This window comes from Lonchura striata, chromosome 16, assembly GCF_046129695.1.
Source record: "Lonchura striata isolate bLonStr1 chromosome 16, bLonStr1.mat, whole genome shotgun sequence".
NCBI classification, from domain to species: Eukaryota; Metazoa; Chordata; class Aves; order Passeriformes; family Estrildidae; genus Lonchura; species Lonchura striata.
In genome coordinates this window covers 14,155,574-14,172,648 of record NC_134618.1, presented here as the reverse complement: position 1 = coordinate 14,172,648, position 17,075 = coordinate 14,155,574, and the positions used below count along the sequence as shown (strand labels likewise).

At 41.0% G+C, this 17,075-nt stretch overlaps 1 protein-coding gene across 1 annotated transcript in view; it reads right to left on the bottom strand.

The window, feature by feature from the left end:
* The window catches only part of SDK1 (sidekick cell adhesion molecule 1), a 376,424-nt gene that overhangs the window by 136,257 nt on the left and 223,092 nt on the right, over positions 1 to 17,075 (bottom strand). Inside the window, exons 6-8 of the mRNA XM_021549399.3 lie at positions 12,142 to 12,253; positions 11,005 to 11,195; positions 2,493 to 2,576 (exon numbers count right to left, since the gene is read on the bottom strand). Coding sequence (XP_021405074.1) covers positions 2,493 to 2,576; positions 11,005 to 11,195; positions 12,142 to 12,253 — 387 coding nt within the window. The remainder of the gene's footprint in view (positions 1 to 2,492; positions 2,577 to 11,004; positions 11,196 to 12,141; positions 12,254 to 17,075) is intronic.

The window sequence follows — 17,075 nt, the reverse complement described above, 5'->3', positions numbered from 1 at the left end:
AAATTATGAAGAGAAGGAAACACTTTCAAGACCTTTTGCACTCTACCTTTCCAAGCAGTATTGGCCCAACCCTGCAGTTCAGGAGGTGAGAGTGGCCTAAAAGACTGGCAGCAATAAATAAAATAACCTTATTTCTCAGTTGTATGCAGCACTATTCATTTTTCACAGACAAATTAACCTAGTGTCAGGGGGGAGGAGGGAAGGTAGGAAACGGAGACGCTGGTTCCAGCTTTGCCACTTCTGTAACCTTGGGCAAATAACTGAAGAACCCGAGGCTCAGCTCCTCCATCTGTGAAACAGCTGCTTGACTCTCTGCCAAATTTCACTTAAGAACCTCGATGAAAGACTCAGGATATTCACTGTGTCATCTTTGTTATTTATTTTTTTACCGCCTCCTCTAGATCCCAGTGAGCTACTGGGGAATCCCCAAAAGCATCTCTTCCATCTCCTTCTCTAAACAGGTAGAACTAAAGTGCAATTAACTGTGCTCCCCAGACACCACCACCACTGCCTGCAGCTCGAAACTTTCCACAAGCAAATCAGAAAGAGCATTTAAAGGAAACCCATTGAACATTCAGGCAGCATCAGCCACTGCTGGAAGATAAACAGCAGAGCCTGGTTCCTGTGGTCTGATACCCTGAAACTCCATTACAGGGAGCAGGGAGCTGGTTGCTGCAAGTTGCAATTTTATTTACAGTTAATCTCTGCTTATACTGTGAAATTAATCTGTCTCTCACACATCCACAGTGCACGAAGTCTTGGCAAATGGGCTTTGTGCACACAACCTGATGGGGCTAGGGGAAATACAATCTGTCTTCCATTTGTAGCAAAGGTAGAGGGCAGCTCTGCAGCTTCCCCAGTGCTTTGTTCTCCCAGCTCAGAGCAGGGAGGCAGCAATCTTCATTTACCGTCTTTTTAAGTGATGGAAATTGCTAGATTTGTGTAATAATGGATCAAAATTCCTCAGTATTTAATTACAGTACCTACCCCTTATATGTATTATAGATAGTCAACAAAATAATCCATAGGGAAACAGGTCCTGCACCACATTTATCAGCAAATTAGATGTGCACTACAAGAGCTGAACAGAAATAATTAATTTTGTCGAATAAGGGTTCCCATATTTCCACTGAGAATGGTTATGAGTGCCCCATTAACCCCCTTGGGAACTAAACTACTCAAAGAAAAAGTGAGGGTAGAAGGAAGAGTTGAAGTCAACCTCACACCCCTCTGATTCCTCCAGGTTTTGAGTTGGCTTGTCTTTTTTTTTTTTTTTTTTTAATTCATAAAAATATTTGAGAGAGCAGATGAGTTCCTGGGGAACTCCACTGACAGCAAGTCCTGCTGTGTTTTGCTTAAAAAGCTATTAATGAACAAGAAGACATTGACTCTTATCATCTGATAGCTTCATTTCCATAAGAGCTTTTTGTAAGAGATCTCATCATAGGCTTCTGAAATTCCAAATCAGCCACAGCTCCCTTAACACACACACTTGCTTATCACACAGTTTGCAAAGACTCCTTCTAGAAACGAAGTGCTGACTCTTTCCTACATAAAACATGGGGAAAAATGCTTAAATTGTAGTGGCAATAACACGAGCACGCAGTAAAAATGTCTTTATTGGCTCTGATTTGGAGGAAGACACCACACAAATAACTGTTAGTTAGGTCTGGCTTTTTTAACCAAGGATGTGATCTTTTTCCCTAAGGACCTCATGGCATTTTATGTGTGTTGCTTCTTAAAATCAGCACCAGGGAAAGTAAAACAACAAAATGTTCAGTCCCTCATCAGAGTAATGGAGAAATTTGGTGATTTGAGAAACCTGCAGTAAACACATGATGACAACATCTCCTACCTGACAGTGCTGAAAGAGGTTGGGAATGCATTTCTGTGGAACTCAACTTGAAACCTCATTTTAGTCAGGTGGAATTCTAGACTTTTGAATCCTTTTATATTAAGAGGCCACCTACCAATTAAAAACTACCTGTAATAGTCCTCCTGCAGATTTCATAACTATGTTCAGATGTCAGAGTTACTGACATTTCTATGCACTATAATAGTTCCCTAAATTTTAGAAGAAAGGGCATTGTGACTGTTGAAAGTAAGGACTGTTTGCATTGCAAATGATGGGTTCCATAACCACGCTCCCCCCTCAGCTCATTTTCTGGTTCAAGATATTGAAATCTCTTCTCTAGTGATACCTCTGAAGCACAGGCAAGATTCCAGAGTGACAGGAGCAGGACTTGTGCTCCCCACAGACAAACATCAACATGCCAGAATTATTCCAAATTAAACTAAACTACAGGAAATATCCAATTCTGCAAGGGGAAAGACCAACCCTCTTCCTTCTATATGGGACCTGTGATAATCAGCAATACCACAGAGACTTCTAAACATTAAAAACTTCCAAAGATGGTTTATGTAAGATGATTTCTTCCAAACTGGACAGACACATGCCATCAGTCCAGGTTGGAACACTTTTGTGCACTCACCCATGGCCTGGCACAGGATGTCCACGTCCTTCTCCACCTCAGCCAAAATCACATTCTGGGGTTCAGCCGTGAAATACGGAGGTTCTTGGGGAAAGAAAACAAAAGTCAACAAGCAAAGCCACAGCAAGGTGATAAACAGGAGCTCATAAAAGAATATTAATCACAGAATCCCTCCATGGCTGGTGAATTTGATGTGAGGGGTTACAAACAGATTTGTTTGTCTCTATTTGGGGGATTTTTGGTAGTAAAAACATCATAAAAATAAGGCCTGACAATGTTTCCTTTGCTGAGTATGAATTCCAGAGTCAAGTCAATGGAAGGTAAAGATTTAGGGGTTTGCACTGCAAATTAATACTCAGAGCAGGGGCTACTTTTCATTTTATAGGGCTGAATCATGGAACATGTTAATTTTTTGCTTAGAAAGGCCCTCCCGAGAGGTTTATAAAGGTTTATATTTACAATGTACATTTTATAGGATAGTTTGCTTCAGCATCTAGACTGCATTTCACCTCAGCAAGGTGTGAAGTATGTCAAATAAAGTGCCATGGCATGTCACAGAGTCGACATCAGAGGACAAGTGCAGCATAATTAGAAGAAATTCCTCTCAACTGTTTTATTTCATGAAAGCAAACAGATTTAATGCTTTAATTGAAGTTATAGTAATAATCATAAAAATCTCCACTTTATCATTAGGGCGAAAGAAAAGATATTAGATGTTTAATTAAACAAAGACCAGACTGCAGAAATTGCAGAGTATGCTGGCATGTAACTCTTTCTTCTATGCAGCATAAAATTGAAGAGCATCATGTCAAAGTCCCAGAGGCACTAAGGTTGCAGTCATTATCATGGTAACTAAAAACTGTCATAGTTTGTTCAATGCAATTATCATCTGAGTACTGGTTTTAGAAGGATTTTACTTGATTATAAATGCAGTTCTCTTGCAGCATAACGAAACTCACTGGTAAGTTTTAGGAAATACAGAAAAGGCAATGTAAGTAGCTTGTGAAACTGAGTTATTTGTATTTCCATTTTAAGGAAAATTGAGTATGTTTTAAAATACGTAGGAAGCTGCAATATCCAAGGTCATCTGAGCTGACCTGCTCTCAAACCTCTTCACCAAACACGACTGGAGAAAAGAACTTGTGGTTATATTATTGCTATGGCATCAGCATTTTAGTAAATAAAATCAAAACCATATAAATTTATCCTGCACAATCTTGTTGCTACCTGCAGTATAGCAAGCATGGCTGTCATTACACAGGGGTGAATTAGGAGGCACCAGCTTACAACAGAACCTCCCTTTTCCCAGCAGTTCTTCCCTCTCACTCCAATAAAATACTTGCTTGGGTGTACAGAACTGGGGTTTGTCTGAGCACCAATGGATATTACAATTCTGTATTCATTCCAAATAAAGCAAATCAATATTAGTCTTCAGCATGCTATGCAGGGGAGGAGGGGAGGTTGCAAACAGCCTGGAATAGTTGTTTACCCAGCAAAACCAATAAAAACAAGCTACCTGATTTATTATATTCTAATAATATACATGTGTTAACATTATTGATCCTCACTGCCTAAATATAAAGCTATTAATAAACATGCATAATAAGCTGTGATTTATTGCATATGATCTCATGCGTTAATCTCAACAACAAATTGAAAAGCTGAACGTTTAATTGAAATTCACTGATGGCACACACTTTGACATGTTTGATCAGCTAAGTTGCTGAGTCCTCTGCAATTCATCTAAGTCCGTGTTTTTACTCTGAGCACTCTCCTTCCTCTCATGCCATCCTCCAAGTCCCGCCTGGTGTTTTTCTTGTGCTCCATTTCCCTGGATGTTAACTTTTGAATTTCCAAACCTTCAGCCTAGTGTCCTTATCTACGTGTCCTGTCCGTGGCTGCACAGGTCAGTGTCCACACATCCATCTCTCACAGTAAAATTTTAATCTTTCATTCTATGGCAATCTGATGTGATTGTGGGGTGAGGACAAAGCAACAACGGGCCAGGAAGGCATCCAGACACATTCACAAATCTAGACATTTCCTTCTAAGTCTGGGCTTCTTCTGTGAATGTCTCTCCCATCACTGAAGTTTATCTTTTGCTTAGGAAGGTCCTGACTGCATCTTTCCTTTTATAAAGGATTCTGCCCTTAACAGGCCAAACTCTACACTTGGCAACCTTCAGCCACCAGCTCTCAAACTTTCTCCTGGATCAGCAACATACTCGCACACCAGTGATAAATTTGCAGATTTATCTTCACTGTGGGCCTGCAGTCCATCTGCAAAGCACCCAATGTGACCTCAAAGCTGCTGGTGGTTCCGTGACCTCTGTTTATGTGCTGCTGCTGCACAGCTCCTGCATGTACACCTGGCAGATTTACACAGCTGTCTTTCCCAGTGTCCCTCCCAAAATCCTAATCTGCAACCTGTGCTCCTTCCTTTAAATCCCACACAGGCTGTTTGTCACCCTCAAGGAAACTTCTGACATTAAGAGATGCTTAGGGGAGCAGGTATCAAGCAATGAATTACGTGACAAAGAGCCTGAAGTCAGTGACAACTGTCACTTAGCAAACGGGATGTGATGCTCTAAAAAGAAGACTCGCATCAGTTTTTCTGAAAGGAGCAGTGAGAAACAGAAGCAGACAAGACAGAAAAAGAGCAGGAGCAGCAGAAAGATGCAATCTAAAGGCTACAGGCAAATCCCAGAGGACTTTTGGTGCCAACAGATTTGATTTCTACTCTTGAAGTGCAGACTCACCTTTTCCCCCAGACTAAAGCCTGCTGAACTCTGTTCACAGCCACTCCAGCAGCTGGAGGCACTGCCAAATGTGACACCTGACACAGAGACAGAAGCTGCCCACAGATGAATCAGATCCTATTCTTGAAAGATAAGCACTGATACAGAAAACCTTCCATGAGCAACTCTGCAATTTATGGCCTGTACTGACTAAAACTTGAGACAAGCCTGGGTGGGATGGCAAGGCTGATTGATAAGGGATTTCTGGAAGATCCAGAATAGCACATGGACAGCAGAGCTGTGCCAAAATCTATCAGATGTGGAAAATTAGCCCTGGTGGTGCAAGAAATTAGGGAATTTCAGGAATATTGGTGTAGGGATACCCTAAGGGGTTTTGAGACGAATAAAAGAGTGATTTCACACAGAATCTCATTATGGCTGGGGTTGGAAGTGACCTCTAGAAATTACCCAGGCCAGTCCCCCTGCTGGTTCATCCAGGGCAGGCTGCAGGTGTGTTTTTATCATCTCCACAACCTCTCTGAGAAGCCTCTTCTAGTGCTCTGTCACTCTCCAAGTAAAGAAGTCTGAGTTTTCCATGCAGCTGGGAGCTTTTCCACACTCATGTGCCATTCACTGGCAGCATGGATGCTCTAAAGGTCCTGTGAAGTCAACAGAACTTGGGCTGTGGAGGAAACAGCTCCATTTACAGGTGCTAGGCAACTGCAACCTCAACTCCTCACTTTTCAGAGGTGTCAGATGCATCATCTGACAGGTTTTGTGCCCAAGGGTCTGAATGCCCAGCATTAACTGCAAGGGAGAAATTCAGAGTATCTGAATTTGGGTTGTACAGCACCTGGTGAATGACTGTCAGAAAGAGGCCATAAAAATGCAGCACTATTTATAGGGGTCAGATGGCATTCTGAGGGGGCATTCTGGGTGGCTGTATACATGACTCCACTGCATATTTATAAGGCTTGGTTTGAATCACACAGTATGAATTTAACATTTACTGTTGTAGGCAATAATCATGTGTTGAAATTTAATATGTGTGGTGAAATTATTATGTCTTCCAAAGAATATAATATGCCAGACACAAGTCCCCACACATGGCAATTTTTAGGAATGACAGTAATTTGCCAGTATCAGGTCAAACATTTAAATTTTTTAGAAATTATAGAATCACAATAGTTAGACTAGGAAAGGACCCATTACTCCAAGTTCACCCTGCTGGCATTGTGGTGTGTGGCAACGGGAGGGGTCACAGCCCACATTAGACTGAAAGAAACAGTGCATTGTTCAGATATTGTATTGGTGTTTGACTGATCTTCACTAAAATGTCAAGTAGAAGCAAGGGGGGGAAATAGTATTTGAATATAAATTGGTGTTTTTAATAATTGTTGAGGATTTTTTTTTTTTTTTTTCACTCCAGACATCACTGGGAAGATGTGTCTTAGAAAAGCCCTTGGGAGCCTGCAAAATTTGATCCTGTTCTAACTTCCCCTGTGCAGAGTTACATGGTCACTGATTTTAGCATTCAAAAGATAGCAGTCAGCATCCATTACATACCCTTCAAGCTGCACTGGAGATGTGTGACCTAATCCTAGATACACACATGAAAGTCAGAAAGAACAGAGAAAGCCCCAGGGGCTCCTCCAAAGCTGCAATTCCTGAATCTCTCAGAAACTCAGAGCTGCATATTTAAGAGGGAAATTGAGCCTTCAACATGGAAGTCTTCCTCCAGCATTACCATAAACTAATTTATTTGGTGACTATCTTCTAAAGGAAGAGGAACTGGAAGCTTGACAGCCCCTTGTAGGTACAAAGTCTAACTCCAAACAGAAGATCAGACTGGCCATGCTGGGAGAGAAGCCCCACTGTGGATGCAGGTACAGCAGGCTCCTTGGAGCAGGAAGTTTCTTTGCATGAATATCAGGTTAAAACAGAGAGAGATGAAAAGATCTGTGTGGTTTCTTGCTACCCCCACTGTGAGCTGCAGTCTGTGTGTTCTGAAATGACAGCCCAGGGAACACATGTCCTGTCCGCAGGGCTGAAAGGAGGAAGAGCTTGTTGGGAATACCAGAGACAGAGCTGGGCTGCCCAGAGGTCCCACTGCTTCCCTCTGGGGTAGGTCCTGTTGCATTTAGGCTCAAGGCAGAATGTCTGTGTCCATCTCAGAATCTCTGAGCCCTGACAAATCAAAAGCTGCAAATAGTTCTTTCCTTTGTGCCCAAACTGTGATTAGGCGAGTCCGAAGACATTTTGTATTATAGTTTCCCTGAAAACTTATTCTTTTCTTACACAGTAGATGAACACAGTCATCAGGATCTTCCCTTAGGCACCACACATGAAAAATTATTTCCACTGCTTTCAAAGAAGGCATCTGTAGTGTTTCAAAGTGTCTAAGCTGGAGCCACGAGAGCTGCTGTTCCCAGAGGCCTGAGCAAAGAGCCACTGAAGTGCTCATAGCTACAGAGGGAAATAACTTCTGCTCTGGCAGTTCTGTGCACACAGTGCAAATTCCTGAGCAACAGAAACGGACAAAGAAGACCCTTCAGCATCTGGACACTCCTGGAGAACACAGAGGGAGAAACAGCCCCACAGTCCATGTCAGAGCCCAGCCAGGTGGGCCCTTCAGCCCAGCACTGGAACTTTTCTGAGTTCCTGAATCCTGTGGTCCCACAGAGCTGAATCCTCCCAAGAAGAGAATAACATGTCTTTTAATGTTGATCTCTGGGCACAAAATATTCTCCAAAAGAAGGGAAGCCTTCTCCTTTGACTCTGTTTAATTCATTTGTATTCCTTTGGACAGACCAACAGGGCGTCAGCCCTCAGTTCTGTACATCCACTCATCATGCCAGGCCCTTTCATCAAATTGTTTTTCTCATTTTTTTCAGATTTTACTATCTGACTACATTTAATTTAAAGAGCACTTTGGATTTCATACAGTGGAAGAGTTTGGTTCCCCATTTTTTTGAGCTCCTAAAATTCATAATTTCCCGTAGAACAGTCACTTAAGAAATGACTATTGCCATTTGTCATGAAAACTTGCAGAAGTGGAGCAAAAGAATTTAAGATTATCTCAGCTTTCAAATTGGTTTGTTCATGGGAAGACTCTTTAAATTACTTAATCTTCAAACTGTTAGTGATAAAACAAATGTGCTCTTATCTAATCTGCAACAAATCTTTCCCAAACTGTTACTCTGCCAAGCGAGGAACATGATACCCTTTAAAAATTTATAACAACTGCAGCTAATAAAACCAAGGTTTGGAACCACCTCCGTTTATCTTTTCTGGAACAATATGAAGATGTCAGGGAGCTCTTTGCCACATTCAGAAGAAAAGTGCAGCAGCACACAACTAGGGGATTTTCCTCCTGCTTATGCAGTACTACTCTGATACATTGGAGATTCAGGTTTCTTCAATATTATTGTGGTTTTAATTTACAGACTGAGCTATAGTCTCAGAAATATCCAGAAAAACTTCTGAGATAATACTGTAGGTCACAAATAATAATTTGAGTACATCCTTTGTGCTAAGTTCCACTGCCTTCTAATAGAACTTTTGTCACCATCTGAGCCACACTCAAATTGTATGACTTAGCTGGAAAAGTCAAGGACTGATATATTTGGAAAAAAGCTTTGATTAACTCACTGTTTTTGACATCTTTGATGCTTTTTGCTACCCCTGTTCTATCTATTAATAGCAAAATATTTTTCCCTCTTGATCCACAGAAGCTCTCACAGCTATGCTATTGAGGGGTTGCATTTGATTTCTCCCATTCTGCAAACAAACCTCTTCTTTTAAGACAATTTCCTTTTTCCTGTTAGTTGAGACCCCTCATTAAGTCCACACTGTGTTATTCTCCCAAGAAGTACAGCTCATTATCAGCTCCCAATCTACACATCCACACTACAAATATTTTATGCATGCAAATGGACAAGCATTCCTGATTCTCTCTAAGTACTGCCCCCATGGACTAGGAGAGATACACTGCAGAAAGCCTTAGGTTTGAATCTTCTCTGCACTTTCCTCTAGAACTCGTCCCTTGACTAATTAAATGACAGCCAGATCCATCCAAGAATTCTAAAGCTGAATATAAGTTATGCATTAACTACTAATCCTTTGATTTGGCTCCCTGTTTCGAATTAGAGATCCATCCTGCAAGCTCAAGAAACTCATAAATAAAGAAATCTATCAGGCTTTGCTGACACGTTGAGTAAACACCTGCATCTGAAGTGTCGTGTTCCATCAGAAGGAAATAAAAGTAATTGGTAACCAATTTGTTTCTGCTTTCTTTCATCTGCTTGTTCTTATCTACAGACCTTTTCATAACTTCATTCCCTGACAGCCTCCTAAAACCGGATAGGAAATAAATAAAACATTTAAAAATAAGAGAGCAGGTAAGCTACTAAAGCACTGCTAGTTTAATATGATTCCCCAGTGATTATTTTTCAGTTTTATTGTAACTGTATTTAAGAATCTTTTGCATTAACCAAGAGGTTGCTTTAAGTATTGCATTAGGCTGGATCTGACATCACAGCAACAAAGGCAAACCAGCTAGTATAAAATCTTATTCATAAGGAAAAATTTAAACAAAACCTATAAATAAGTGAAATTCATCTCTGCTCCTTAAAGAGAAGGTAATAACTCCAAGGACCAGAGGGCAAGGAAAGAGACTGCAACTAAAGTTTGTCCAGCAGGTAGTAAATATAACAAACACACAGTGCTCTAAAAGAATCCAGAATGGAGCTTTGCAGAGGGAAGAGCTGCTTTCTCACTTAACAGCAGCTACTACAAATTGCTTTAGCAGAATACAAATCATACAGCAGTCTTTAAAATTGTATTTTCAGAGGCTCAAAGATGTAAAGAATTGTGGGCTGCATTCCCTCTGCAAAGCTCCAGGAGTGCACGTGCCTGAACCCTGAGCAACACCGCGACTGCTGGCACTGCCAGGGCTCCAGCCTCCCCAGGACACTCCCACAGATAAAAGCTTGACTTTACACAATCATGTCTGGCTGAAAACATCTCAGTGTCCCTAGTCTAAACCACCACTTTCAGTCTAAAAAGTGCTGTGTGCACTGTGCTAATGTGCAGAATTTCATCAGACATGCCAAGAACCACCATTTCCAAATTCCAACCTCCTCCCTACAGCAACACTCGGAGAGGAGGTGGTGGTGGAAACAGGCAAGGAAAGGGCAGCAATGTCCCCTTTAACAGCATTAATTCCAAAGTTTCCCTGGGAGCTGGAGGTCCAGCAAACAGAGCTGCTTTAATGGCAATTCCTTCCCTGTCCTGTTGCCTCAGCAATGCTCTGTGCCTGCAGAACGTCCTTGGGCCCGGCTGCACCCGCAGCACACGAGGCACAGGAGTGCTCCTGAAAGCCTTCCTGCAAAAAGATACAGGCACTTGACATATGAAAACTGGATGTAAGCAAGGCAGGAGTTAATCAGGATTTAAAACCTAAAAGCCAAGCTAGGGAAGCTGCCCATTAAGGATTTTACTACTGTATTTCTCAAATTTCCCATTAAACGTATAGTTTCGCAGGGGATTTACAATCACAGCAGTGTTTAAAAAAATCTATTTGATGAATTTATATTAGCAGGGAAGAACGGCTGAATTAATTTGGAAGATAACCCTCCTTCACCTTCTTTGTTCTGTTCTCTGAAGAAAGGTTCAAATGTAAGGTCAATGAAATATTAAGATATCAATTTTATTTCCTATTATACCTCAGCCCAGAACCTTTTTTACTAAAAAACACATTGCCTCAAGAATTACCCAATATGGAAAGGAAAGCTTTAGCTCTTGCTGGTTCCTCTGTGCTTTCTCTGAGCTTGGCTTCACAGAAGTACATCCCCACATCAGCAGAGGTCGGGTTGGTGATAGTGAGGCGTCTCCCAAAGCTGCTGATGCCACTGGTGATCTTGATTCCATTTCTCTTCCAGGTCACGCTCAGCCTCTCAAGAGGTCTGGCAAAAAAAATACAAGAATAAAATCATAAAACATATATATTGCAGGATAATCGCTGTGTGCATATATATATGTTTATACACAGGAGGAATATAATATTACAGATTATAAAACTTCTTTAAGTCTTCCTCTATCCCCAAAACACACTGTTAGAAAGTAAATACATGTATAACTTCTACACATCAAGGACTACAGACTACTCAAGTGGCATTATGCAAGTACAGCTAATTGATACAGCAATAGAACCTAAGTGCTAATAATTTGATTTCTCCAAGCAAAAGGAGTAAATACTGCTATGGGAATCAGTTGCATGGGAAGTGCTTTCATTACAACTCAATTACCAAAACAATATTAATCATATCAAGAACATTTCTGCCCTCAGAGGGCAAAGTAAATCAGTTGGTGTTATCACCCAAGGACTTCAACTATTCACTTCCACTGATATTCAAGGCCAGCTAGATGGAAACATAGGAGGAACACTGTGAATTCTGTATTACAGTGCATTATGAACAGTTGAGCAATAATCACTGTAAAATGAGAATGCCTGAAAAAATTACTTCATAGGAGATCTTCACTAAATTTATTTACTGGGAAGCACCAACTGTTCAACAGCATCACCTCTGCTGTTGATAGGCAACAGCCAAAATATTATTAACCCTCACCATAATTTTTTCCAAAGATAATGTCTGCTGATTGAATAGCACTTTTTTCCTTTCCATGAGAGGCCAAGGTGGGAAAGCACCCCTGCCTGACCCTCATTTGGCCAGAAAAATCAACAGGTTTAATTCAGTAACGTTGGACAAAGATCACTCATAAGGTCACTCTGAAAAGTGAGCGTCCTTCTTCAATCTCCAAATTATTAACAACAAAAAGATGAAAATAACATCCTCTGCTGTTCTCTAGGGAGGACAGAGTCCCAGAGCAACTGAGGAGGTGTTCCCATACCTGGCGTTGGCCACGCACTCCAGGGTGGCCTCGCTGCTCCCCGCCGCCACGCTGGTGTTGTGCGGGCGGATGACCATGGCAGGAGCCGCGCTGGCCGAGGGGCTGCTGGCACCTGCAGGGCACAGACACACCTGGTGAGGCCCCGGGGACAGCCAGGGCTGTGACAGCGAGGATGGCACCTTCCAGGCACCGCTGCAGGCGTCACCCTCCAGCCTCACCCAGCTTTGCGTCTCCAGGGGCGTTCCCGATGGCGTTCCCTGCGCCGCTCCAACCAAGCCAGCACTACAACCCCACAACTCCCAAGAACTGGCCCCTGCCCTCCATCCAGGAATATTCTCAAAGACAGAGCAAATAAATTAAGCATCCTAAAGGTTTTCTACCGTTGAGCACTTTTATCAAACACTTGCTGACTTATATTTTTAAGACCTTTTCATGTTTTGTTTAATCTTACCCCTTCCATACCATTTCAAAAGAGTCTGCCAATACTCATGTTAGTTCTTTAAAAAGATTTTACACACTGGGGAACAAATATAAAATTAACAAAGCAGCATATCACAGCAACTTCAATCCCCTTTTCTTATCACAAAAGTAAATAACCCAAATCTGTAACTCTTTTGTGAAGCTTCATGCTGTAAATAATTCAGCTTATGCAACAGTCAGCAGACACTTAAAAAATGGTAAAAAGATAGCTTGTAAATTTTCTCTGTATGCATTTAGTAAGTGAATTAAAATATCCATGTATTCATAGGTACTTTGCTTCAAGCAACTCATTTGGGAAAGAAAAATTAGCTATTTTTTAGCTTGAATAACACAATAATAAAATTTTCAAAGATATGGAAACCAATAAAAAAATTACAGGGAAAAAGTAATAAAAATAAAACTAGACTGATGGAAAAGCAAGCCAGTTTATCAAATGTTTTCTGCATAGGAGGCTCATCCATGCCCATTAAGCAGCATGGGGAATTGGGAAATGCAAGGTATGGACCCTAAAATTTAAGGTAATGCCCTAAAGAACAGAAAACAGTCAGCAGACTGTTTGCTTAAATCATACCCAGCAGGCCAAAAACCATTTGACATTGGATTTGATTTGTTTGATGGACAAAGGCTTTGGTCATGGGGCTCCGAAAATTCACAAGATTAGCAGATCTCTCAATGACAAATCCTTTACCTTTGGATGTTTTTCTAATGGACAGCAGTTAGTGTAGTACAGGAGTTGGAAGTGTGGATCATAATTTCAAAAATTTAAAGAATACCACCCACACTTCTGAATAAATTCAAGCATTCAAGAACAGTACTTAAAGAGTAAGCAGATATTTATTTCTTTCCCTAAATATGCTCTGTCAACCTGACACAGCATCTCTATGAAACACACACAGGATCTCAAAACACAAGCTGTTGGTAACTTTTACACCTCCTCACCAACATTCCTGGAAACATGATGCCATCATGTAGGAAAATCTATTTTCTAAGATTTCCATGCTGGTCTTATAGGTATTCATGGCAGAAATTTTCCAGCTAGTAATTAAAAAAATCAAACAAAGCCAAAACAAACCAAACCAGAAAACAAGAGCTGATAATCAGATTAGGAGCTTGTTACTGATTAGAAGAAATAACCTCAGCATCACTGCTCCCCACAACTTCTGCCCAAGATGAAGATTTACAACAGTGAATGCTAAAACATCAACAAACCAGTGACTAATTTGGCAGTAATCATTCCAACCTTATCTCCATCTGGAAGAGAGGAAAACCACTTGTTTCACTTATCAGCTCCCCACTAAAACCAGACAAAGAGGAGAAGCTGGCTTTGCTGTCACCACCATCACCCACACAAGTGGCCCCGTGTGCACTCAGCAGATAAGAAAGTGCACATTCCTCATCCTTCAACCAGGAAAAGGCAGAGATTTCTTAGTGACTGTAACAAGAATCTAAACAAAGCATGTGTTTATTGTTATTTTGTACCATTCCTGAAACAAACTTATAAAAAGCAGTCTCCTGCTAAAAGCTGAGAGTGAACTGATACTGATGTGAGACAGAGGGCCCAAAAGGGTCATAATTTGGATTTCCAAGAATGCACCTATGAAGGGCAGCTATGGACATAACAGGCATATATAGAAAAGAGCAAAATTTCCAAGTATTACCTAAACAGTATGGAGGCAGCATGAATATTCCTATTTTATATTCAAAGACAGCTCAAGTTTCCCTTTGCAGCACTAAGAAACTCCTTCCCATAACTCACTCGGGCCCCAGTCTTGCCAAATCAAACTCCACAGGGACATTCCCTTTGCAGAGGGCACTTTGCAGCTTTGTTTTATGGCTCATTGAAACACCAAAGGAGGATCTTAGTTTTACTTTAGAGTAAAAATCTCAATAGGGCTGTAACTTGGGATCTGTGCTTTTCAGAACTTCACTCTTTTGTACAAAATCCACAGGCTGGAGTATCAGAGTAGCCAAGATCCTAATGGAGATAAGCAACGTTGGGGTTTTGTTTGGGTGATGGGATGTGGCAGATCAGCTTTCCATCAGGCTGGGGAAGGCAGAGAGTTATTGCAAACAATCAGATAATGAACAGCTACCCAGACTCCCCAAGTTTCTCATCCTGCCTGTCAATAAAGCCACTCCATCCTTCTGCCTCCACATGCAGCACACAGATGTGATTTTACTTGACTGATGCTACACAAAAATCCAATGCAGAATGTCATTGTTAGTAAACAGACATTTTCTTTAAAATCCTTTGTCAAAAACAATTGAATTTTTCTCCTTTTCACTGTTCCTTTTTTTACTTCATCAGACTTTTTGTTGCCTGAGCTTTCTAGCACTTTTCTGTTTCTGGCTTTTCATCACCTCTTCTTTCTCTTCCTCCTCTCTCTCAGCTTCTTTGCATTCATCTCTGGCCATTTCCTCCCTTTTTTTTCTATCCCATGGTCCCCCCTTAAACATGTTTCACTATTTAAGAACTGCTCAGTTTTTGATGTAGCCTTTAATTTAATGATTGAACTTCAGCTTCTCTGAAGGAAATATTAAATACACTGAAATGGGGAAGTAATGCAAATGCACACAGGAACAGAGCTACAGTGAGATGAATGCACTAACAGGGGACCACCATTCCCAGCTATATTCTTCCTTTTTGGAAAGCAAATACCTTTTTTCTTTCCCATGTGCTTTCTGAACCCTCCTCTTAGGTAGAAAATCAAAGCAGCTTTAGGGAAAAACACTGACCCCAGAAGTGCAGCCAGGGGATGCCTCCCTGTCAGACATAATCAGTCTGGGGGGAACCTGTGGGAAACTGCAGAGACAAGGCTGAGTGACACTGAAAAATACTTAAGGGATGTGCTCTTAATCTGATTTTAGCCCTTAATAGATGGACAGAAGGACTGCCACAGGCAAGAGTCCTAATCCAACAGGGACTGTTATCCAAAAGAGAGCTCACACTGCTTTATTTTCCTTTCCATTTTAGCCACTGCACTCCCAGCATTTCCAATCTTCCCTTTGCTTCTAAACTTTCTCATTTATCACTGTCTGAGCCATTACCAGGATCTACAAGGGCCCAGCACCTGCAGGGCCTTCAGGACAGACCCCAAACAGTTTTAGAAGTAAAACTGTGGGACCACCAAAGATTTGGACTTGGGGCAGGAGGGAGTTTGTCCTCCAGCCCTCCAGTGGTGGCCATCCCCAGCTGCTCTTGGAACAGTTCAACAGTTCAGCCCAAGATATTTAGGTAAATTGGCATTGGTATTATGTTTGCCATATTAATTTTTTTTTTTTTTTAAGAGACAGAAAAAGAAAAAAAAAAGATACAACAGAAAATGGAAAGGGATGATCTGGGTTTTTTTTCTGTCCTTTTGAACATAAATTCCTCTCCAGACTGTGGAATTCAGGAATCTGGCAATCCCCCACAAAGCAGAGATAAACTGAGAGAAGAAGAAAAAGAGTGAACAACTTTTGCACGGCCTGTTTGTTTTTATCACCTGTGGCTGTGAATGGCTGCACATCACTGAGCCTGCTGAACTTCTCCCTCTCTCCTCCTGCCTGATCAGGAATGAAACCCATCCAAAGCCTAACACTGATTTCTTTTTTTTAGTACTGACGAGCTGTAGAATTTTCATCTGTTATTTAAATACAATAATTATGTACACTGCCCTATCATCTCTGCAAAGACAGTATTTTTATCTCTGTACATATATTGACATGTAAGGTGCAGGAAATTTGAAATATTGTAATTTACAGCTTGTAAAGATCCCAGACCTTATCAAAGCCACTTCAGATGCTTAATTTTCCCAACAGAACTGAAATCTCACCCAGGCCAGATGACTGGAGACACAATAGGTTCTTTCCCCTTCAGAAATGCATAAACATTAAGTTCTTCCCTAGATTTTACATTATGACATGCAAAGTTTATCTATGTCTGTATTTGCAGTGCAGAATATTAAGTGTATTACTTCAATGGGTGCTCAAATTCATGTGACAGAGATATGAGGTAAGCCAGCCTCAACAGAAACTGAGAGAAACTTTATCTCCTGTGAAGAAGTAATAGTTTGAGTTCAGACTTGAGCACAAAAGTAAGATTTATTTTTGAGGCTTGCTTATAGGTCCCAACCCTCTGAAGAAACTTAATCCAAACAAGGTGACCATGAGCAGGGGGAGGGGGAGGATTGTCTAAATAATCAAGAGCCTGGAATGTGAGGTTGGCTGCACCTCCCTCATCCCTACCCTCACTGTAAATTACTGCAAAACTGCTCCATGTCCAAAGAGGATGGGATCCCACAGGCATCAGTACCCAAAAATAAATTTATTTATTCATATTATGAAATTTGTCTATGTGAGAAAAATGCTCCACAGAAGAGATTACCAGTACCCTACCCTCAAGATAATAAAGAAATGAAGTATTTAAACAGAACTTTCAAAAGTTATCATGAGAGAAAAATATTAGAAAACTT